Raw genomic sequence first — 24,694 nt, 5'->3', positions numbered from 1 at the left:
GTATCCTTTCACTGGCTTTCTAGGTAACCTCACCTAACAGAAGTTAAGAGTATTTGCCTAGTAGTATCAAAGGTAAATTAACAGCCTATTTGTCTATACAAGATAAAGAAATGGATATGATGTACTATTTATTTAATATACCATGACAACTGTCAAACCCTTTGGGAAAAAGAAAATTAGATTCCCAACTCATGTAAGCTCCATCAGATGGAGTAAGAATTTAAACATTACAGTATTACAAGAGAGAAAAATACTAGAAGACTATATAGGTGTTTCTATAACCCAGGGTGAGGGAGACCTAATACAAATGGCACAAACCATGAAGGAGACCTATTATTCTGCTAGTTGGTTTGTTTTGGAACATAACCCACAAATCAATCAACAGTAATTTTTAAGTTAGAAACATTCAAATAGACAAAAAGAAAAGTTATAATATATTGAACTACTCAAAAATGAGTATTTAAATAATATAATTGCTATGAGAGATTAAGTGTCATGGTATAATTTCAGATTTCTATGTATCATCACTGTAAAGTTATAATACTTTCTCATTAGGAGGTACAGGTTGAATGTTATTTATCCAAAATGCCAAAAGTGTTTCAGATTCTGGACTTTATTGGATTTTGGAATATTTGCATATAAGTAATTAGATATAATGAGTATAGAATTCAAATCTAAGGAAGTTAATTTGTAATCAGCTTAAGTAATTACACAATATTTTAAATATTTGTGTATGGAATTATGGTGTGAAATTTTCCACTTGGGGTAATATATTGGTGCTCAAAGTTTAATTTTTGGATTAGCAATATTTAACCTGTATTAAGACTTTTAATTAGAGAGTATTTATTTACAGACTGCCAAGTTACTTCATGGTATCTGTATCAGGTACAAGTATGTATTATGTCAAGTCTCATGCTACTTCTGACATTTAACTCTACAGCCATGTGCAATAGATACATTTATTTTCCAAACAGCCTAGGGAAGTTAAAGTAGGCTAAAAGTGGTCTTCAAAGTTGCAAAATTCTAATCAGAAAGTACCCAAGGTGATACATGGGATAAGCAAGAAAAAATAATAATCTTCTATTTAAATATCTTTTACAAATCAAAAAAATAAGCTTTATTCATACTTAGGTTAATGACAATATATACATTTGCAAGTTATAAAATGTTTTGTTAATCAAAAGGAGCACGAAGAAATAATACATAAAACCATTTTGTAGAAAAGAATCTAGTTGGAAAGCAAATAGAATTCTGCCAGATACTTAAGATTCTAAAGTTTCAATGACTCTCAGAGGTATCCTGCAATGCTGTAGAATTCAGTGTCAATTTCCACTTTGAATGACGTGGTACTTACCAAATCCTTGAGGTTTACAGGGGTCTTGTGCTCACAGAGGACCTTCACAGTTTGAAGGCAGCCCTGCGTTGCTACAGGAAGGAAAATACAAACACCTCAGCCAATCACAAAGCTACTCCCACAGCCAGGACTCCAGACACTTCTAGCAAGGAAAAGATCATGCTCTACCCAGTCAGCACATGTTCATTCAAACTGCACAGAGGTGTTGGCAATTACTGTTTAATTTTCAGTTATCCTGCCTTAAAGCCACTACCTGCCAGGCAATGTTTGGTTTAGCTTTTCACCGGACTGGATTTTTCTATAACTAGCAATCCACAACATTTTTAAATCCAGTGTCCTGAGAGTTCAATGTCAGTATCACTTGAAGTTTTGGTGACAGTAAAACAAAACACTGATAAATAAAACCAATTGATATTTGTACTAACCCTCAAATCAAAAAAATCTTTTTCACATATTACCGGAAATCTGCAAGTGCTTACAACAGTCTATTGCTTTTCAAAGGAACTGGAATAGATAGCTACAGGTATATATTTACTTAAAATATATTTTTAACTGTATTTACTTATATGGTGCTGGAAATTTAACCTGTGGCATTCTGTACTCTTTATCACTGATCTCTAGCTGCAGCCTTAATTAAAATATATTCACCATGATAGTTTTACAGGTTGTATGATAGACAAATGGTGAATTTTGGTATACTCTTTGATAACACTACATGTTTTATAAACTCAGTAAAACAGAGGAATGAATGCCAAAAAGAGCTCCCATAGTATAATAAAGGCAATGGCCTGAATGGAAAGAAGTAAAAGAGGAGAATGAAAGTTACCTGCATAATGTAAAGCTGTTTTCCCAGTGCTGTCAATACCTTCGGCTGGGCATTTAGACTAGAAAACAAAAATAAATTTCATGTATTTTATGTACACATTCTGTTCAGTGTGTCCTTTTCATGCCAGGTACAACATGACATATTAGGAAAGTTAAGAACACAAATAAGCTGCTGTGCTCCAGGGGCCTATAGTGCTTTCTGGAGGGAGGAGACTCATCTCTACAGAATGACAGGCAAACAGTAATTCCTTTGCTACTCTGACTGTCGGTTCCTCTTGTACTTCATCCCATTGTCACTGGATCATCCCCCCAGCTAACAAACATGTGCAAGAATCTCTCGTCTTAATCTTCTCCTTTCCCCCTAATTTCTGGCCTAATTCTCTGTCCTTCTTTTCTTCTCAATCACTCCTAAAGCCACTGCACTTGGATGTCTGCCCTCATTCTCTGGAGATTCTGTGGCAATGGCCCTAGTCAAGGTCACTAGCAAACTACAAGTTTCTGAGTCAAATCACAGACAGCCTGGGTTGCAATGACAAGAGGTGAAGAACTAATAAGACAGATAGAGGCCCTAATGACAGCAACCCAGCGGGAGGACCCAAAAGCTATCGGAAAGAACAACGGTAAGGACTTTCCAAGTTGGAAGAGGTAAAAAACAGGCCACCTTAGGGTGAAATTTCTGCCCACTGGTGTTAAGAAGAATGGAGATCAAGTTACCTCTTACCAAGCTTTGGCCTAATTTTAGAACAGCACAAGGAAACTGTTTAAAGGCTTCAAAGATTCCAGAGAAAACCCAACCCATTTGCATAAGCAGATATAAAATTACAATAGAGGCTAGAATATCTGGTTCTAGCCCACAAGGACTTCTAGCTTGTCAGGTTAAATCTTCCTTAAAATCAGAGCCAGATGCAAGGTCTGGCTAGCCAAGCCAGGAAGGGAACGGGGATTTAAAACACATTTAAAAACATTTTTTAAAAAATACCAAAAAACCCCAGAAACTGAAGTAGGGCCAAGGGTATAGATGCAGGGCAGCTGGGCAAGTGAATGCTTTTCATTTGTCCAGAGTCTCTGGTCACAGAAGAGGCAGGGAAAGAAAAAATTTTAAATGTTCTCATAATAAAACATTACAGACATTGTAATTTTTCTTGAATTTCGCTTCAAAGGTCCATTAAGGTCAAACATTCCTGAAATTGGCAGTAGCATGCATCATGTAAAATAAGAAAAGTGGTTGTATGATCTGCAGAACTAGACAAGTTGAAGAATGTGACCACATTTCTACATTAGAGCTTCAAAGACCAATTAAAGCAAGATGCTGAGTCTGGAACAGTGCATACGATGGCCAAAACAAAAGCTTGACAGACCAGACAGTACTCCAAACACATCTTTTATTGCTCTATGCTGTTCCTGAAAATAGCCAGCTTGCATTTTGACCGCAACAGCTGGACATTATTGTATAGACTGCTATTGGGGTTCATTAAGTATGTATCTGTACAGATTTATGGAAGTCATCACCTTAAGAGATCATTATAAACTTCCTGGCAAGGTCATTAAACCAGAGAATTGGCTTAAAATTATAAGGCAGAATAAAACTAAACACTGAAGCAGGAACCCAAGACTAAAAACTCATCAAGTTATATGCAAGAAAGTAATGTTTGAAATTTTTTTTCTCAATAAAAGTTGAAAAAAAATTTTTAAAAGAAGAGGTACATTCTATTCATGATTTATGGAGTGAATACCAGGACATTAGGAGATTCGGTATGGAAGAATTTTCAGCAGTTTCAAAAGAGATTTTGTAAAAACTGATTATGTAGAGGATATAAATCCTCTAGGAAAGAAAAAGAGGGCCTGAATAAAGGGAAGGAAAAGACTGATCCCTGGAAGATACTCCAAATTTTGATTAGATGACCAAAAGAATGACGAAAACAGGAAAAAGTTTTACCAGCTACTTCTAAGAGAATATCTAAAATATACAAAGAACTCAATAGAGTCCCAGATTTAAAGACCCAATCCAAAAATGGGCATCTGAAATGAACAGATACTTCTTAGATGAAGAAGTAAATATATTTTTCCATGTATTTACTAGCCATTTGTACTAGAAGTACAAATGGCTAGTAAATACATGGAAAAATGTTCAATCACTCACCATGCAGGAAATGCTAATTGAAACAACACTGAGATTCCATCTCACTGAAGAAAAAGTGTCCATTATCAAGAAATCAGCCAATAATAAGAAATGCTGGCAAGGCTGTGGGGGAAAAAGGAGTTCTGCTCTATTGCTGGTAGGAGGGTAGACTGGTGCCACCACTGTGGAAAGCAGTGTGGAGTTCCTCAAAAAACCACAACTGGGTTGTTATGGTTGATACATTGTGTCTACTTGAGAAATTTAGAAGTTTAACCGAGAGACTCAATAGGGAGCCAAAGTTTTTACTTTGCAAAGAAGGGAAAAAAAGATTTTGTGAGTGCTACATCTGCCCTGAAGGCTGGGGGATGGCCTACCTATACTATAATGAAGGAGAAGAGGCTTGTTTTCTTTTTTTTTCTCTGGCTGCTTTTGCTAGCTGCTGCCTTGAAGTGTTGTCCCAGTGCCATGCCAACCTGCCTTGGAACCAACTGATTATGGACTGAAACCTCCACAAACTGTAAGCTAAGTAAACATTTCCTTCCTTCATTTTGGGTGTCAAGTGTTTTGTCCCAGCAATGAGACAAAAGTAACCTACACATAGAGGTTTTATTTGACCCAACTAGTCCCCTTCTAGGTATCTTTCCCAAAGAGTTAAAGTCATCATTCATCAGTGATATATGTTTGGAGAAACACAATTTATAATACCTAAGTCTTGGAAAAAGCCCATATGCCCACCAACTGATGAATGGATGAGAAAAATGTGGTGTTTATATATAATGGGGCACTACTTTGTCACAAAAAAAGGATAAACAAAGCAAAGGTAAATGGATGTACCTAAAGACTATAATCTTAAAAGTGAAATAGATTAGACACACAAGTTTAAACATCGTGCTGTTTCTCTTGTGTGAGAAACTTAAAGTATAGATAAGGACCGAAATAGAAGACAGATATTAGGAGGTAGAAAGAACTTTTTCAAATAGGAAAGGGTGTAAGAGATGGGAGAGGGGATGGTAGGAAAGAGAAAAGGCATTTTAAAAAAGGAAGAAATGGAAATATTCCTTTTGCAAATGAAGGAAAAAAGGGCTGGGGGGAGAGGGGCAAAGAGCCAATGAATTAGGATGTGTTATGCACAGGTACAAATGATGAATATGAACAATATTTTTATTAGTACATCATGAAAATGTGTTTTTAAGAACCCGAATCAAATTAAAAAAACCCTCCAAAGTATGATATTCTCAGCTTTGGAATTTTCCAGGTGTGAGACTTAAGATTTAAGGGAAGCCAGGCATGATGGCGTACACTTTTGGTTTCAGCGCTTGGGGGCTGAGGCAGGAGGATTGCCATGAGTTCAAGGGCAGCTTGGTCTACAAAGTGAGTTTAAAAGCCAGCCTAAATTTCAGAGCAAGACCCTGTCTCAAAGAAACCAAACCAAACCAACTCTAACCACCCCCCACCCAAAAGACTGAGGTTTCAATTAAGCAACAGCCGTCCATGTGAGAATATGACAGAATGGACCACAGGAATTACAGAGGTATATAGAAGCTGAATTTAATGCATTTTATTAAATACAAATACTCAAAATTTGATGTGTGTTTTATGTCCAATATTTGGTCAAGAAATGAACATACATGGAAGTTTAACAATTTACCTTCTATTATGAAAATTTTATTTACTGAATTTCTGATTAATGCAAAAAAAACCCCCACATTTACTTAGCAACATTTTTTGGTAAATATGTGTTATCTTTGATATCAATAAATAAATGTGAAATTCAAGCAAAATAATTTTGATTAGAAATCTTTTCTTGCCAGTGAAATTGCTATGGAAACAATATTCTCCCTGTTATTTCAGTAGTAAGACTACCTAGGAAACACAGATTCTGGGATAGTATGAAAAAGAGTACGTGTGTGTGTGTGTGTGTGTGTGTGTGTGTGTGTGTGTGTGTGAAGGGGAAGATAAGGTCACCCTGACATCTTAAGAATGATGCATTCATAATTTTAAGTTGTTGCCACTTTACCTGCAGGAGCCTCCTGACGCACTCATGGTGGCCATTCTTGGCAGCAAGGTGTAAAGCACTGTGTCCTGAATGGATTGAAAAGCAGAACATGGCGAGAACAGGTCACACTTTCTACATCAATTTCTAATCTCTGTGCTTAAGACCACTATGAGGAAATGGGTCACTCTCCAACAAAGACAGAATTGTTCCTCTGAAGATCAAGGCTTCACATTCTTTAGTGCAACCAAAGAGTAGAGAGTGTACCATCCTACCCGCAAGATACCGCTCACAGGCGCTGACTACTATTCTCTTGGGCTTTAATTAAGCAGTGCACTAGATGCCTGCAGTGGACTCATGAGATAAAGCTTAGAAGTTCTGCTTTCAGCTGTCAAAGTGTGTGCCAAATGCACTTGTTTACAACAGTGTAAACCAGACTGGGAGTACCCCAGACCTAGGAACCCAAAAAAGGCAAACCACAAGCCAATAGAGAACATGTCAGAGGTCCCCACTTTGGGCCCCTTATTTCTCCCGCCTCCAAATGTACTATGGCTCTGAATGGATATTACCTGGGGTTTTGGATTTTCAAAATTCTTTCAAAGATTTTCAAAGTGTTTATATAGAAAAAGGGAAAGAGCTATAAAGCAATGTGTTGTTAATGTAGCACATCTTTTAATTCCCTTCATGATTCCAACATAAGGCTATAGTCAGATAACTTCAGGAAATCCCAGTATTCTGCCAAGTCCCTCACTGCCAAATAGAGCTACAGAGCTCCCATGGGAAGCAGCTTAGGGACAGCCTACGTGGTAGAAGACTGCCCATGCTAGGGCCTGTGTGACTGCTTATATTTAGCCTGGAATTTCATTTCCTGCAGTATCACATAGATTGCTCATGGATGCTGCAGAAATGGGGCCTTCTGAATTAGACCTCTTGGCCTACTCATCAAAATTCCAATTCTTCCCCAACTGTTGCTTTTATCCTGATTCTCTGATTTGTTTCTTTGTTCTTCATAGCACCCAGCAATTTGCAGAATACAGGCTTGATTGGAATGGGCTTTTTGTCTACATCATTCCCTGTTTGCCGAACACCCAAAATCTTGCTGGTACACAGTAAGCTGTAGTTTTCATCCATGTGGATTACAAGTTGGGCTAACTCAAATGTCTGGAGTGTAGGCCTTGCTGGAGTTGTCAGTCAAGCCAGTACAATTAGGAGAGTCATAATCTTGCATTTCTTAAAGTATTTGTCCAAGATATCCCCAATAATATCATACGCTAGTTAACTGCCATGTGTGGCTGTTTTGTGAATTAGAGGATGTTAAGCCACCTTGCTGGTTATGACAATCAAAATCTCCTCAGGGACTTCCAGACGTCCCTTGGAGGCCAATTCAAGTTTTTTATATAGTGACCGAATTGCATAATACCATTCTCTTTGCTGAATTAATCACCACTCTCGAACACTGACCAGAATTTCTTATTTGGAGGATCACATTGCTCAGAAACACCATATTTAAGATTAAAGGGTCACAGTGAGCTTCACAAAAGCATATGTAAGGTCAAAAGAATAGCTTCTACTCTGAGATAGGGGTACAGGGAGATAAGGGTTGTACTTGGGGAATTGTTCAGTCTGGGGGGGATACCAGGCTGAAATCTTTCTATCCCTTCCTAAAAGGACAAAAATAAGTAAGGTTAAGAAATGAGGGAAAAGAGATCTTTGAAAGGAAGAAGATAAGGATCTTTTCTCCCTTTCACTCCTTTACTCCATGAGATTCTCCCCAGCCAGGATGAGTAAAGAGCATAACAGTAAAAGTCCAGCAACATTATACACTAAATACACTTTGGTGGGCTACTTTGGCCTCTCTAACCGTCATTTATTTATACCACTGCTTCTACGGACAAGTACATTCTGAATTTTAAACAAATCAACTTTTGGAACAGATCCTGATTGTAAGCTGGAGCCTGTTTAGCTGTGCATACCATGTATTAACTTTTGTCCGCGCTGTGAACAAAAGCTGTTCTACACAAACAGTGCCCAGAGACCATGTGGCAGGGACATTTAAACAAAATGTCTTAAGTAAACAACAGGCTTTCATTTCACTTCTAGGGTTCTGGTCATACCTGGAAGTTAGTGTTACATATCTAGAAAAGTGAAAATTCTTTCATTCCCTGCCTTTGTGATAGGTTTTTTTTTTTTTTTAAACTAGCAACATAGAAGTATTTTTCACTTAAAATAACCTCAAAACCCAAATGACAGATCATTCCCTGCATGCTATCATACTGAAGCAAGGTGTCTTTCATTGTTATCATGAAGCATGCCTTTCCAAATGCATGGAAATTCATGTAATTAGTGACAGAATCCTGCTGTAAGGAGACACACCATTGCATTAGTCTAGCTCGTATGCAGTTGTGGATGTGTTTGGAATACCAGGAAGCAGTGTTCTTACTGACAAAAGAGCAACTCTTTGCCTGTAAATAAAATGAAAATGCTTTTTATAAATCCAGAGCCCCGAACCATTACAGAACTCTAACAATCCTATTCTAGTAAGAGAATCAGCCTGCCATGGTCCTACACATGTGTATTCTCATTCCTCTGGGAGGCTGAGGCAGAAGGATTGCAATTTTGTGACTAGCCTGGGCAACTTAGCAGGACTTACTTTCAGAATCAATCCATCAATCATGGCTGGGAATATAGCCCAGTTTAAGTAAAGGCCTGGTTTCAATCTTCAATCGAGACAACATGAGAACACACACACATACACACAAAAGAAGACAGGAGAAGCGAGGAGGAGAGCTGGGGCAGGAGGGGAGGGGAAGAGACTTAGAGCAGGAAGGTTTAGAAATCTAAGTTACAAAAATCTTCCCCGAAACTACATCAGCGATAATTCATTCAATTCTTAACACTGCTGGAGAAAACAGGAAAGGAAAAAAACCAATAGGGGAATGACTGATGAGACTGAGACCAAATTTAAGTGCAAATGTAAATTCTTAAGACAGAAGAAGTCATAGGACACTTAGATGTGGCTAAAAAACACAAAAGGCCAAAGTTTGAGAAAGAAACATGTAGAAAAAAGACAATATTTAACTAGACAAGACACAAAGTATTTTCTTAAAAATTAGAGTTTCAGAATAGGGAACATATTTAAACAATAAAAGTATAAATCTATTTGCTTCTTGTGGGGAAGGTATAAAAAACTATCAAGATATCATAGATATCTTGATAGTTTTCATTCAAGATATTGTATTGTGATCATATATACAAACTCCCCGGAACAAATGTAATTATTCCATATCACAAACAAAAAAACCCAATAAATACATATATTTTGTTTCTGTTTATTTAAAATATATTTAAACAACAATACATGTTCTTAGGAAGGCTCATATTTACAGCAAATTTTATCACTAAAGCATAAATCCTTTTACCCTGCTATATTTCCAGAGAAAAAGACTTATTTATAATTAAGTCTTAATTCTATAGTTTTGAACTTATTCCTTCGTCTCCATTTACTTGTAAGACACAACATAGGTTTGCATAATATTTTACAGGGAATCAAATGATGTCTTTGTGTGTGTGTATGATCTGGAAATTTCTCATGAGCCTGGTGACCTCCCCACACAGGCAAATCCACAGCAAGTCAAGTACCATAAACCACGCCATCTGAAAGCCAAAAGCCATCCCATCTTTTTTGGTTCTCCTTAATTCCAAATTAAAATACATTTGTACGTTGACTTGCAGCTAAATTTTTGAACAATTCATCCTATAATGTCTCTAAATTTTAAGATGAATATTGTCTGTTGTGTCTTCACACAGCATCAAATTTGAGTTGAATTAGGGGTGTAACAGAATGCAAGCCCACCCAGAAATTTGAAAAAAAAAAAAAAAAAAGCTAAACTAGAATTGGAAATGTTAGAGAACAAGAAGGGCTAACAAGTTTTCCCTCCTCTGGGACTTTCTGTGTATTATATTTTCATACCTCAGCTTCTTACCCTCTAAGTCTCTTATATAACAAAAGTTGTTTTATTAGGAAAGCCAAGTATGCAAAGGGATTAGAGACAATTTAAAATATGTCAGTGTGGTAGAAATTGCAAATCATAATTTCAGTCTGTTTCTGTCTCCTTCTACAGTAAAACATTTGATTTAACTAAACAAATTGCTGCCCAGAATTTCACTGCTTTGCTTAAAACTAGATGTGGCCATGATCCCTGCTGTGTCCAGTGAGATCTAACTGAAATTATGTGTATGCCATGTGGGCCACATGGTTCTTCCCTTCACTGCTGCTGGGGACCCCTGGGAGCCATTCAGCCCATAGAGACCACAGAAAAACCTTACATGGCATAGCAACAATGGATCTGGGTCAACATGGTATGGAACAGAGCTACCACACCAATCTGGATCTTTTAATTGGGAGAAATAAAATTTTAATGTTTAAACCATTCTTATTTTGGATTCTGTCACAGTATCAAAAGCATACACTTATGAATAAAGGAAGTTAATAAAGGAAGGAGATTACTGATAACACATAAAAGATTCTGTGGTTGTCTTTAGGTAATGCTTTTATGTAATTCCATTTTGTACTCCACAGTGCTAAGTGCAGGTTTCAAAAGCAAAAACAAAGGAAGTTAAGCATCAACTTTCCCATTTGCCCAGTAGAAGTGCTTTCTAAAAAATGGAAACCCCAATTCTTAGAGAAGACCTAGAACAAACAAGCAATAAAGAGTATCAGGGACTGCATGAGTTTAGTTCAGAGATGGTCCAGGAGCTGGCCTGTCTTTCAGATTGCTGTGTATTCATGGTGACAAACAGGCAATCTAAGGAATATGAACTGCTCTCCTGTTCAAAAACATCTTAAGGTGATTATTGTGAGTCTTGGGATTTTTTTTCTTACTTTTAAAGGGATAGCACATGTTGTGGTGATTCTCAATCTGTGTGTGTGTGTGTGTGTGTGTGTGTGTGCGCGCGCGCGCGCGCGCGCGCGCGCGCGCGCACGTGCGCACACATGTGTAAGATCTGAAATTGATCTTTCAGTAGTCCAATGAAAGAGAATGAAGGTGATTTCACTGCCAGAAATAATCACGACAACTTAGTGACCAAATGGAGTGAGTCTTTCCGTGTGTCTGCTGCTGCTCATGTGTTCACAATGCCCACCTCCCTGAGGCTTCCAGAGCTACTTAACACAGCTGTGGGTGTAGTGCTGTAACTGGAGCCACTTCTGATAATGTTTTGCTCATAAAATTAACTGTAAGGAATCCATAAAAATTCTCAGAATTCTAAGCACTTCATGTAGAATGATAATTTTTTTCAAAGATACATAAAAACTTTTTGCATTTTTACATCCAGTCAACAGTTTAGAAGTAGAAAATTAGACCAGTTTGACTATTTTGTAGACTTTGTGGAAAAAAAGGATAAAAAGAGACAATATCATCCATATTGAAATAAGTCTTTGCCTCCTAAATATATTCCCTACAGGCATTATAATTTATGGTAAAAAAAACAACAACAACTTTTGTGCCATTTCTAACTAGGGTTTGAGATTTAAGACTGAATCTCTGTAATAAATGTGTCAATATTTAAGACAAATTTATTGAAAATTCCTCACCTGTCAAAGTCAAGCCTCTAACCATAAAATCATTTTTGACTAAGGATGATCATAAAGCCACAGTGATTAACATCTTCATCCTTCTTTTGCACCCACGTATGCTTTCTTGAGAGGGGCAGTTAAGGATGGGGCATTATCACCAACAGGAAAGAGATGAGCACAGGCACTTAAAGCCATCACAATTTATCCTTTTGTTTTGTTTTGTTTTGCTAGCAGAAAGAGTTTAATAATTCTTCTAGATAATAGTCATTTCATACACATTTTTTTCCCATACACCTTTCCCCTTCTTTGATCTCTGTATTTAGTTAGTGTTTCATTTAGAGCAAAGTGCTAGCACCTTGTGAAAAAAAAAAAAAGGCAGAAAACAGGGAAATGGATTGGAAGCTCTGAGACTCCTTCAATCCATGGAACATTTGAACAGTATTATGGGGCCGCAAAGTGATTTGATGAACCTATTTTAATCAGCTCCCTTACCCAGCATTGAGAAGCCTCTATATGGGTCTGAGCTTCTTCCAAGACTCTTTCTTGCACGACCAGGCCATTGTAGTCTGCAAGGAAGTGGGCTTTGATCTGGTACATCTAGACTCTGCTGCTGGCACTATACTAGGTTCTCAGAAACCCAGTAGGGCTCTGCTTGTAAATACAAACTATACCCATATGATGTTATGGATACAAAAAATATATATATACTATGCTTCTTAAGAGCTTTTAATGAGAGAAATGGTACTGGTAATTAGCACGTATTTGTAGTACAGTAAAGACTGAGGATACTGGCCAGCCAGTCAAGATGAAGATCATGGCTTTTATCTACAATTAGCTCATTTCAGCAAGATAATGAAATGTGTTATTAAAGAATTCACCCCATTTATCATTTTGCACTGTGATTCATAAAGACAAAAGTTAGGAAATATGTCTTGGTTCATACATGTAAACTTTTTATCAAAAGAAAGGATTAGAAGCATATAGTTTCTAGTGATGAATGACCCAGAAGAAACAAATAAATACTTATAAAGGTATAGAAAAATGATGAAGCCATGCCAGAGGCTATCAGAAGTGACTGTAGTAGTTTTGATGTATGTTTGTGACTGTTTTGTTTTTATTTTTTGCTTCTTTTGGTTTATCTGCAGACTAACTTTTCCACGAGGTACGTATCACCATCTTTGCGATACTCTCCTGCTGGGCTATTGATATAAGAGATTAAAAACCACATACCAGTAGTGTCTTGGGCTGTCACATCCACACCATGTGTAAACATGACCCGGAGGCATTCCACGTGTCCTCTCGCAGCAGCAAGATGAAAACTAGAAAGAGAGGGAAACATGCTTCAGAGTTCATCTCGGACAAAGCCTCCTGCCTCTTCCCGTTCCCTCACTTGAACTCCACAACTACCCACTGACTAGGTATTACCAGCTTCATTCTTTAGAGAGAATATATTTTAAAATTTTTATTGCAGTTGTTGAGACAGGATCTTACTACGTTGCCCAGGGTAGCCTTCAAAGTGTGAGCTCAAGTGATTGTCCTGCCTCAGCCTCCTGAGTAGCTAGGACCATATCCAGTGTAACCTCATTCTAAAGATGAGGACACAGCGACTCCACATGGCCTGATAATTTGTTCCCTGACTTTTAAAAATTTATTTATTTTGGAGGGGGTTGCTGAGGACTGAATCTGGGGCCTTGTGCATATTAAACAAATGTCCTTCCACTGAGCTATCCCACCCAAGTCCTTCATTGGCATCTCTCATTATATGATGAAACAGAAATTTGATCTTGGGTTTTTCAAACCAATGATCAGGCTTAAAAAAAATACTTATGATTGACTCACATATTTGTCTCTTTATATAAGAACAGTCAAGCTTCAGCTAAACTCAGTTTCTGAATAAACTCCTTCCTACTCTCTAGTGCTTTCACCAGTGCTATTGTTTCTAAGTTAACATATTTTATAAAAAGAAACTGATGTATGTCAAATATCTTGTATACACTCTTAGATGTAATGTCTTTTCATTACCATACAAACCTTTGGGAAGGGTTGCAGGACAGACTCACTATGAGCTCAGGCTGGCCTTGAACTCTTTATGTAGCCAAGGATGGCCTTGGACTCATGAGCGTCTTGCCTCAGCGTCCTGAGTACTAAGATTTCCATCACAGCCTTAGTTGAGTCCTATTGCTGTCTACCTCCCTTAGGCAACAGGAGTCTACACTCAGGTTACAAACAGGATCAGAGAAAGCTCACAATTAGGATACAGAACTCAATGACACTTGGGAGTACAAACATGCTCAGCCTTAGTAACGGTGTACCTGACATAATTAATTGCCCCTGAGGACAGAGAATCACTATGAAAAGCTTCACAAATTCAACTCTCTACTTTTAAGGATGCTAGGAGCTATGTTTCTAAAATTGATTAGTATTTATCTTCTTTTATGTTCATTTCTAAGCTGTTCACTTTGCTACGTCCTATGACCAGGTGAACACTAAATCAAAAGTCTCTAGACAACAGGATACCCCTCTACCACTCCAAAGACAGGTATACAAGGACAGTGACTATTGTGCACACATGGACATGTGCACACATCCCATATATATCTTTTAAATGAAGTATGACGTATGCAAAGAAAATTACATATATGACAATTACATAGCTTGCCAAATTGTCACAAATAGAACATGCCTATTTCATCTTCAACAAATCGGGCAACAGACCATGAGCAGAAACCTCAAAGCCCTGGCATCTTTGAAGCCCTCCATGGGTTCACTCTAATTTCTACTTCCGAACCCCATGGGATATTTATATTTCTTTTCTGCTCTGAGTCTTCTCAATTGCCTCTAGATTGCACACTATATTTACAGATGACTGACAAAGTGGCCACATCTGACAGTGAGCATGACCGTAGGCTACTGCTGTGTGGTGATAAATACAATCTGAAGAAATGGCAGGAGAATCACTGGAAGACCTGGAAAAGGCAGGGATTCAAGACTATTGTCTGCAAGTTATTGACTTTCCATCATAAGCAAGGAAAAATAAAATGTTAGGAAGTTGGGTTCCATTTATAATTCCACAGGAGAAACTTCTCAAACATTCATTCATAAACCACCACCCCATCAACCTGAACTAACCCCTGTGATGGCTGTAATACATGTTATTAATGGATCCAGAGCAGTCGGAGTTTTGTTTAAGCCCATGTGTCACTTTTGTTTCACTCTGCCTTGCCTATTAGAATTTAGATCAAGAATGACATTTTCCTCTGTTGTAGGGCTCTCCAACTATTCTCCTACACAATGTGTGTTATCTTTTTGTTTTTGTTTTGAAAGAATAACAGTATTTACCCCACTCATAATTTTCTCCTGCATTTTACCAAAAGTATCAGCAATTACTGTTCTTAACAAAGTACAAATACAAATTAGAAACTGCTTATTATAAGGACAGATATATATATGATTGTAATTTTATACTGTACTCATCTAATAAGCATTATAATTTTCCTCTAGTAAATTCATTCTAAGCTCATGTGGTCCAATTAAACATCATTATTTCAAGGCGTTCCTCCAAGAACTCTTAATTTCCAGGTATTTGTTGTGATATGGGAACAAAGCCAAAAAACACAATAGGAGCCTGTTCCTCGATGGTGAGTTGCCAATGCTGTGCCTTTGCTTTCCCCCTGCATCCGCCCTCTGTCCTTAGCCCTGGGTCTGTGGTCTGGAAGGTAGTCCTCCAGTGGATTCAATCTCATGGGCTGCCATGTACTTAGGCTTTTGGGACCAGCGGGAGGTGTTTATAAGAAGGAAAATCTGAGGCAAGACTTCCAGGCATCAACCCTTTCACACCCTCCCCTCCATTACCAGGCTGTTTCTTCCTCTATGAAAACCACAGCTATGAAGTCACAGCTCTGGCTCTCCAGAAACTACTGCTGTGGTTGTTTCTGGGTTTTAGCAGCTATTCTGCCTTTTTGCTCTTTCAGGAAGAGGGCAAAGATATGTTCCCAGTACTGCTAACCCAGGGTTTCCTCTCCAACCTTCCTGGTTCCTTTAACCTAGCATCACATTTGTAAACAGTTCCTTTTTAAAATTCTTGTCTGTTGATACCTTTGAAGGTGTTACTTGTTTCCCAGAGTTCATCACATCAGAGTGAGGTATTTTGTGTGTGATCATTGATAGTATTTGAGTAGGGATTTCCAGGGGCAAATTCAGGCTTTAAAAAAATGTTTTTACTGCCACTGCCACATATAATTGGATTATTAAGACATTTGAGCATTTGACTGACATGCTTTTTATGAAAGCACTTTATATGGAAGAATACGCCATATAATTACACAGAATATTGTGATTTCTAAAGAGTTTTCCAATACGGTCTTACGCCAAAATAGAGACCAATTTAAAGGGTTTAAATTTAAACTTCTCAATAGATAAGATATATATAACCCATTAAATAAGAATCAGTACACAGTCTAGAATGCCCCACATGTTAAAATAAACAAATGATTAAACTCAGGTTTTCTGTCGTTGATTGGGTTTTCAGTATATCCACAATCCCTATGAGCATGTACATACACATGTAGATACACAAGCAGCTACAGAAAAAAACAAAATTAAAAAGCAAACAAACTAACACTCCACATACATCTTATTAGCTCTATGGTCCTAGTCACTTGTAAAACATAATCGGGACTCTCAGAAAACTAAAATATCATCTCCTCAACCCTCTCATTGTGCTTAGGTTTCATTCAGTTTACTTGTTGTAGACTCTAATGTGCTTAATTCCATCAATATCCTTGATATATTTTGTATTAAAGTATAGGCTACCCTGTAGTTTAAAATTGTTGTAAGTAACACATGTTCTGTGGGCATATCATATACTTATTCATATCTTATCCCGATGGTAAGGGTAAGATATTCCAGAGTTCTTCAATAATGTATTGGAAGTTTAAAAAGACATTCACTAAACTTTCATACTTCATATTTACTATATGAACTTTCATATTTCATATTTACTATACATATATACTTTATAATACATACACACATAACATATATACTAATCTAGTCTACTATTCAAAAATATGCAGGCTAGATTTACAAAAAGAAAATATAAAATAATAATGAATATCAAGAAATAGTAACTTGTGTTTTTTTAGACAGGGTCTTGCTATGTCAGGCTGGCCTTGAACTTACTATGTTGTAGCCCAGGCTGGCCGTCAACTTGCAGTGCTTTTCCTGCCTCAGTCTTCCAAATGCTGGAATTACAGACACGCACCACCACGAGACATTGATATCTACTGACCAATCTGATTAACTCCTTGAAATAATACATAATTGCCATAGAACCTGTTAGCCACTTCTTAATATAAAACACAGTGTCTATAACTTGAAAGTTTGCTAAATCAGTTGCCACATAAAAGAAAACCAAAATCGTAATGTTCTGGGATGGCTCTGTCTTCCTTTTATGAAAGGTGTGCAAATTCAGAAAATTAAGGCACAAATTAGAAAATAAAGTAACTCTGGCAGCAACTTCCTTATAAACTATCTCAGTTATATTATGGCAGTCCTTACATATTCAGTCTAAACATCTTACACTTAGATAATCAGCTGCCAACAAGAAGAAGCAAGATAAATACCATTGTAAGAGGGTAAGGTATAAAAATTTCATATATATATATATATATATATATATATATATATATGCTGCTGTTGTTCTGTGGATCTACTTTAGGTACCTAGTTATCTTAAGGTTTTAACGTCAGGAGATGTGATTCCAATATGATAGCTTTTTTAAAGCCTAGAGGAGGACAAAAACATGTAGTCAAATGACAAAGTATAACAAATGTGACATTAGGTGAGACATACAACATTAGAGAATTCAGACTAATTGGGTTTGAACGTGTTTTGCCACTTATTAATGTAATCTTGGGGAAGAGTTCTATGTTTCTCCATTTGCATATCTGGAAAATGGGCCGTGAGGAATGAATGAATGTGTGTGAAACCACTTAGAAAAATCTGAAGCATGTAGTAAATGCACACGTACACACATGTGCACACACGTGCCACCAACTATTTAGCTTTTACTTACACAAGACAAAGTAGAATCTGTGATATGGTGTTTAACAAAAGGAATTATCTCAACATTCAAGAAGGACAAACTAGCATAAATTAAATCAGGATTGCTACTGTTTAAAAATGAAAGGGTTGAGGTGAGATAAAAGCTATCCGCATTTCCAATGAGTGGAAACTGGGACAAAGCTGTAGTTGCAAAGTCACAGATTTAAAAAAAAAAAAAGGCAGCAAGACTAGCCTTGCCCCAGGCTCACACTTGAGCTGCTTACATTCTGGCACCTTTCATGGAAGTGATAATCCCTAGAGCAGGGGTTGTCAGCAACAAGTCATTAAAATTAAGCCTCTGAATGTGAACCAGAAGCACAGCCAACTTTTAGTAATAACACAGTTAAACGGAAAGTTGATTTTCATGGGTGGAAAAATATAACGTGTCGGTGACAGAACCTGGATTTGTAGAGAAGACAGCAAGTAGATTTCTTTCTTAGGCAGTGATTGATAAATGCTTGCATCCTTAGAGGTTAGAGACACTCCACTGGACTACTGTCCTAGAGCCAGGCCTTTGCAGGGTTAAAGCAGGCTTAGGGACAGACTGTGGCCTAGTGCAGCACCTAATTAAGAGTATGGCCATGGTCATCTAATGGCCATGTGCTGGATAAATGGCTAGAAGAATCTACTCATAAAGAGTTTTCAGGTTGAGATATGAGGGGTGGATGCTGTGGCTGGTTTCCTGATAATGAACTCGGCTATTATCATTGCAGCTCAGGTCCCTGTAGCTGAGGGTGACTGTGTTCTTTTTGGGGAAGCTCTGATCTTTAACTTGAGCAGTTTCCTCACTCTAGTTTCCTTGCACAGACTTTCTAGCTTCCACCACTGACTTTTAGGTGTTCCCAATGCAGGTCCTCGATACAGATTTACATGACACATTGTCATAGATTCTACATCTTCAGCTGAACTTACACCGAACATTGCCAAGGGATTCAGGCCTACAGGTGGATTTTTTGGGTCTCTAGTGTGTGGTTAGATCTCCTGCACTCTTGTATTTGACTCTCTGGGTATTATAAAATAATCCTAAAAATTATGTGTCCTGTATTAAATCTTTTCCCTTGTAAACCTGACTACAACAGGTGTTGAGCAAAACAGTAGGTTGATTAAAACCTAAATACACCCCACCTTACAGACAGTATTCTTGATAATGTTAACTGGATATTGGAACTAACTGAAGTATGGAGTAACTATGATGCTTCTCCTGCTACTATAAATAAATACATGCAGTCACATATTTAATATGACATTAATGCATTTACGTATCAAACGTTCTGAGCCCTGAGAAAGATGGTAAATAAAAGCATCTTTTTTATGGAGCTTGTCTTTTAGTAGAGCACTAAAGGTAAGCCAAAGATTTGAAATGAAAGCAATTTTGTGTACATACACACACATACATAAACACACATACAGGAACATTTGACAACATCTGATGGCATGTTTTATTATTGAAACAGAACATAAAGAAAGAAAAGGGATTCTAGATCCCATTGTCATCTAATGAGTAGAGACCAGAGACATGGTTGGACTTCCTACAAAATGCATGGGACAGCTTTGCACAATAAAGAATTTTCTATCCAGTTCCAAAATATCAATAGTGTTCAGGTTGGAAAACCTTGTAATAAATTATTAAAAGTAATGGGTAATGCTGAAATATAATTTGATTAAAATGAAGAAAGATTACAAAGACAAAATGAGAATATTTTCATCTCTTTACTGAGATACAATCACACATAAGAAAATTCACCATTTTTAAAAAGTACAATTTGGTTGTGTTTAGTATATTTACAGAGTTGTACAACTAACCTCATTATATAACTCTAGAATATTTTCACTGTCCTAAAAAACTTCCTGTATCCATTACTATTCACTCCATCTTCCTCCATTCCCCTGGAAATCACAAATCTACTTTCTATCTCTATAATTAGAGATTAGCTATATTAGCCTATTCTGAATAAGTCCTAAAGATAGGCTCACACAACTTTAGGTTTCCTGTGTCTGGTTTCTTTCATTTAGCATGTTTTCAAGGTTCATTCGTGTTGTAGGAAGTATTACTACTTCATTCCTTCCTTAACAATATTCTTTATAGGAATACATCACATTTTGCTTACCTAATCATCACTTAATGTACATCTGGATTGTTTCTACTTTACGCTATTATTTCTATGTAATTTTCTAATATGTATATTTGTGTGCTTAGGTTTTCAACGCTAGTACATATACACCTAGAAGTGCAATTGCTCAGTCACATACTATATTTAATTTTCTGAGGAACTGCTAAGCTCTTTTCTAAAGCTATTGTACCATTTTACATTTCTATCAACAATGTAGAAGGGTTCCAATATCTCCATATCCTAGTCAAGACTTGTTATTATCTGGCAAATTTTAATTTAAGAGATGAAAATTTTAATTGCAACCTAAAATGTCCAGAGGCAAAACACTGCAGTCCTTTTCAACAAGCCCTTTGAAGTAGTTAGTTCAATTAATTATTAGCTGAGAGTTCCTCTTAAAGGAATATAAAATAGTGAATGCAAAACAAACCAGGGACATCTTTAGCTATCGCTCTTCATAAGCTTTTATTTCTAACTTAAAAATGTGGCCTTTCTTTTTAATGATGAGTATATATACCAATGTACTTTTAAAAACTTTTTTATTGTGTTAAATTTTATGTTAAAGGGAAAAACTATAACAAATTTCAAAACAAGATAATAGGAGAATATACAAGATAAGTAAGACAGTTATACTAGCAACTTCTCTAAGTTCATTGAGAAGAAAGGTTTGTGTTAATATTGTTTGGAGAGTATTTTCATGCCTGTATCTTATACTCTGAGTAATTACTTTTGAGATAAAATATGCGATATATTAACCATAACAATATTTTTTTGAGATTTTGTTTCTTTGTTTTATCTCATTTAAAGATATCAAGAATTTGGTGGAGTCAGAGGGCTATAAAAGCCCTTTCTCCACTTCTCTCCCCAGGCTCAGTAAGACAGACACAGGTCATTGCTCAGGGACACCCACAGAGGCTATCCCAAATCTGATGTAGCTGAAGCCATGGCATTTCAATAAGTCTTGGCTACTCTTAACAGTGGTCCTATAGGCCAGGAGCTTGTTAAAATGCAGGTTCTCGGGACTCACCCCACATCTAACTGAATCAGAAGCTCAACAGACAAGATCCCCAGCTGATTCTGTGTGTACAGTCAAGTCTGACAGGCATTGCTCTAAATACAGGACAAGTTAAAATCCTCAACCATCATTTTTGGCAAGGCACTCAATGTTTCAATATTCTTTGAACATAATTCCTTCAACCTCAAAAACAATTTCACAGATATGTTCCACAAACAAGGAATCCCCTCTGGGTCCTCTTTCGCTATAATAGGCCATGTTTAACTTTACTTATGAGACTCAGCTGGGGCCCTTTAATATCGACTATAACTAAAAGGCACAAATAAGCAGCTTGATGATTTACACAAACCTATTTTGATTCTTTGATGCTTACTGATATTTGCAATGTTATTGCTTTTGTCACTGGGAAAAAATCCCAGAGTTTCAGTGTTTCAGAATTTTGTTGCTATTTTATACCCTCTTTCTCTTCCTCCGACTCCCCTGCACCCCAAGAAAGACTCAGTTCACTGATGTCCCCCACTTCAAATAGCAGTGCAGTGGCATTCAGAGGAGCACGGTCCAGCCCTATGGATGCCAGCAGCCAGGGTAAGAGTTAAGAGGCTGGAGGGCTGCTTGGAGGCCTGGGTACCACACTGTTGGCTGCTTTGTTGCAGCATGATGTCACTGTGGTCATTTAACTTCAGTTCCTCACTTTTAAACCATGGTTAAGAAAATTAAATGACAAAAACTTTAAAAACAACAGCATCTAATCTACTAAAACTACACAGTAGGAGTCATATCCTTAGAGCAGGCTTACAGAAGGTTAGAATAAATTATTAGGCCCTCATTTTACAGAGAAGGAAACTGAGGCAAAGTCCCAAAACAAGCATGCAGCAGAGAGTCTCCAGGGCTGGCTCTTTACCACTGTGTGGAGAAACAGTGCTGTTTCTCAGCTCTGCAAACCATGAAATCCCCTGGATTATAACTTATTGGTTGTGCCGCTCCTTTAAAAACAAAGTTTAAAAACTGCAAGTATTTGGCAAAAAAGCAAACATCAGCTTCTCACTGGGGCAAAGTAAGGTTGCCAGGGCTCTCAAACGAATGGGAACATAATCCCAGAGCTGAAGCAATCAGCTTGCAATGGAGATTTCATTTCCTACAACAACACTCCTCGTCAAGTTGTGCAAACCTTCCTGAAATAAATGCCTTGGGGTAAAGCTGGTTTACTTCCCAAAGCTCTTCACCAAAAGAGGGCCTGAATGCTGCTATTCAAAAGTGTGAATTATGGTCTAAAAAGTTCTTTCTATTTTCCTGAGTGATAACACAATTCTGATTACAGTACTAGCTACATCATATGCTGGAAAGAAATAAAATGTCTCAAGAATACTTGCAGAACATTGATTTTTTTCAGGCATGTTCATTCACAGAAAATTTCTCTCAAACCAAACTCCTTGCCTCCTTCACCACCTGGCTGCTGGCATCCACAGGGCTGGACCATGCTGAGGTCTTCAATACCTCCCACTGTATATGCAATCCCAAGTCAAGGAGACAACTAATGGCACAACAAAATAGATGACTTTCACCAAACCCTGCAAGTGCCAGCCACACCTCAGAATCTCAGTGAAATTGTCATTTCATAGGGATACTGAGGAAATAAGGAAAAAGTCAGGACTTGAACTTACTGCTCTAATTTTGAGAGTAGCTTCTCCCTAAAAATGCACATCTTCCTTCTTCCCAGGAAAGGAGTCCCTATCAGCAGAGATTCACAAATAATCCATGACACAAAACAGCTGTCTCACAGCTCCTCAGGAGCTCTGGGCTCTTAGTTCTACAACAGGAGCCTCATATCCCAATCACCTAATGTCACTTCTATTTTTAATCACACTTACTGTATGTTTTTCTGGAGAGAAAAAAGTAATAGTACGCCATGTTTAAAGAGATTTTAAAAAACAAAAATATTTAATATTTATGATTAGGGATTTAATCAAAGTCTCTGCCACAGTCTACAAGGCTCTGGCTGCTGATTCCCTTTCCACTTCACCTTCTTTCATCCTCCCTGTTCACTGGCTTCAGTTCCCCGGCTACTAATAATTTCTTGAGAGCCTCCTACCTCAGGGCCTTTGCTTGCTCCTCCCTCCACCAGCAGAGCTATTTCTCTAGGAAGGTGTGTGACTGCTGCCCACTCCATTCAGAGATCTGCCCAGAGAGCCCTTCCTTCCACAGCCACATGCAAAGAGCTCCCGCCCTCTTCCCCACCGGCCTTCTTCCCCAGCCATCAGTGTACATGATCATTACGTTAAAAAGCCACCTGCTATTGCCTGTCTGTCCCATTAGACTGTGCGGCCCTTGATGCTGAAAGAATGACTTTCTTTTTTTCAATTTTCTTATCACAGATATGGCTTTGTTTTTCTTCACATAATACAAATCTTTAGCTTTGACTTTGCCTTTTTTACTATAAAGTGTTTAAGTTTTCTAAAGTCAAGGCACACCCATAAAAGTGGTATAACCATACATGTTTCTCAGGTTATGACATATGTTCCTGAGAAAGGAACTGTCCTTTAGGTTGAACTCAATTTGGCTTCCCAGCTGAGTTGCACAGCAGATTCCCCAACACGGCCTGGAACCTGCAGTATCAGCATCACCTGAGAAACTGTTAGTAATGCAAGTTCTCGGGCTCCTACTCAAGAAGCCAGGGCTAGAGCCCAGTAATTCCCACATGATTCTGATACACACTCCATATTTAGAGTCACTGACATAGCAAAAGGGGCCATGAAATAAAACTCAGTAGTCCTTGGTTTACCATCTTCCCAGCATCTCATATTAAAAGCTTCACCATTGAAAATTACCAGGAAGTAGACAGAGGAGATACTGAAGGCTGAAAAGCCAAAAACAGGCAATTCTTACAACTTTACTAGCTTCCAGGAAAGTCATTCAAATTCACTGGCATCAGTTTACTCATCTGTCTGGTCCCTATGATCACAAAAGCCTTTTTTTTTTTACCTTAAAGCTATGATTTCAACTCATCCTACCAATTGTTTTATGGCATGTTTGTTGAAACATCTAAATTCTATCGTACTGATCTGAAATGAGAGTGGGCCCATACCAAATATTTCAATAATCTTATTGAAAATCCTATCAATAATATTAAAACATCTGGATTCTTATTTCAGATTCTAATTTGAGGGTAAGAATGTAATCCTATCTAATGGATTCTAGTTATAAACCCCCCAAATTAAGTCTGCTCTTCCAGTGGGTATTAGCTCTGCTGTCCCAGAGCACAACCTTCCGGCAGATGTGCCACTGCCCACCGACTTTCAATAATTTCCAAAGCAGCTACAATAGCAACTCTGATCACCGCTTTCAATTGGAACCAACAGCACAGTATGAAAAATGGAAACATATGTTGCCTTTCCCTGCTAAATAGGTATAATGCATTATGACTGGCATAGAAAATGAAGCCTATAAATACAGAATTATTACCCTTTCAGTGCCCAGAATAAGCTAATTAATAGTACTAACAGTACTACTTAGGCTCTTGTGGGGATATAATGGTAGGTAGAGAGAAGAGATGAAGGATCACATATACAAAGCTAAGCAATCCAGCATTTAACTTGACCATTA

At 37.6% G+C, this 24,694-nt stretch overlaps 1 protein-coding gene across 6 annotated transcripts in view; it reads right to left on the bottom strand.

The window, feature by feature from the left end:
• Positions 1–24,694, bottom strand: part of Rai14 (retinoic acid induced 14) — a 139,051-nt gene that overhangs the window by 18,224 nt on the left and 96,133 nt on the right. For 5 of the 6 annotated variants that reach the window (XM_063258051.1, XM_063258048.1, XM_063258050.1 and 2 more), the window contains 4 exons: positions 13,097–13,185; positions 6,316–6,380; positions 2,181–2,238; positions 1,355–1,425 (listed from right to left, as the gene is read on the bottom strand). In XM_063258051.1, coding sequence (XP_063114121.1) covers positions 1,355–1,425; positions 2,181–2,238; positions 6,316–6,380; positions 13,097–13,185 — 283 coding nt within the window. The remainder of the gene's footprint in view (positions 1–1,354; positions 1,426–2,180; positions 2,239–6,315; positions 6,381–13,096; positions 13,186–24,694) is intronic. The other variant, XM_063258052.1, reaches the window with a different exon arrangement.

Source organism: Cavia porcellus, unplaced genomic scaffold, assembly GCF_034190915.1.
Source record: "Cavia porcellus strain 051 isolate PalLab524CR breed Dunkin Hartley unplaced genomic scaffold, mCavPor4.1 scaffold_11, whole genome shotgun sequence".
Classification (NCBI taxonomy): domain Eukaryota; kingdom Metazoa; phylum Chordata; class Mammalia; order Rodentia; family Caviidae; genus Cavia; species Cavia porcellus.
This window is presented reverse-complemented; position numbering and strand designations above follow the sequence as displayed.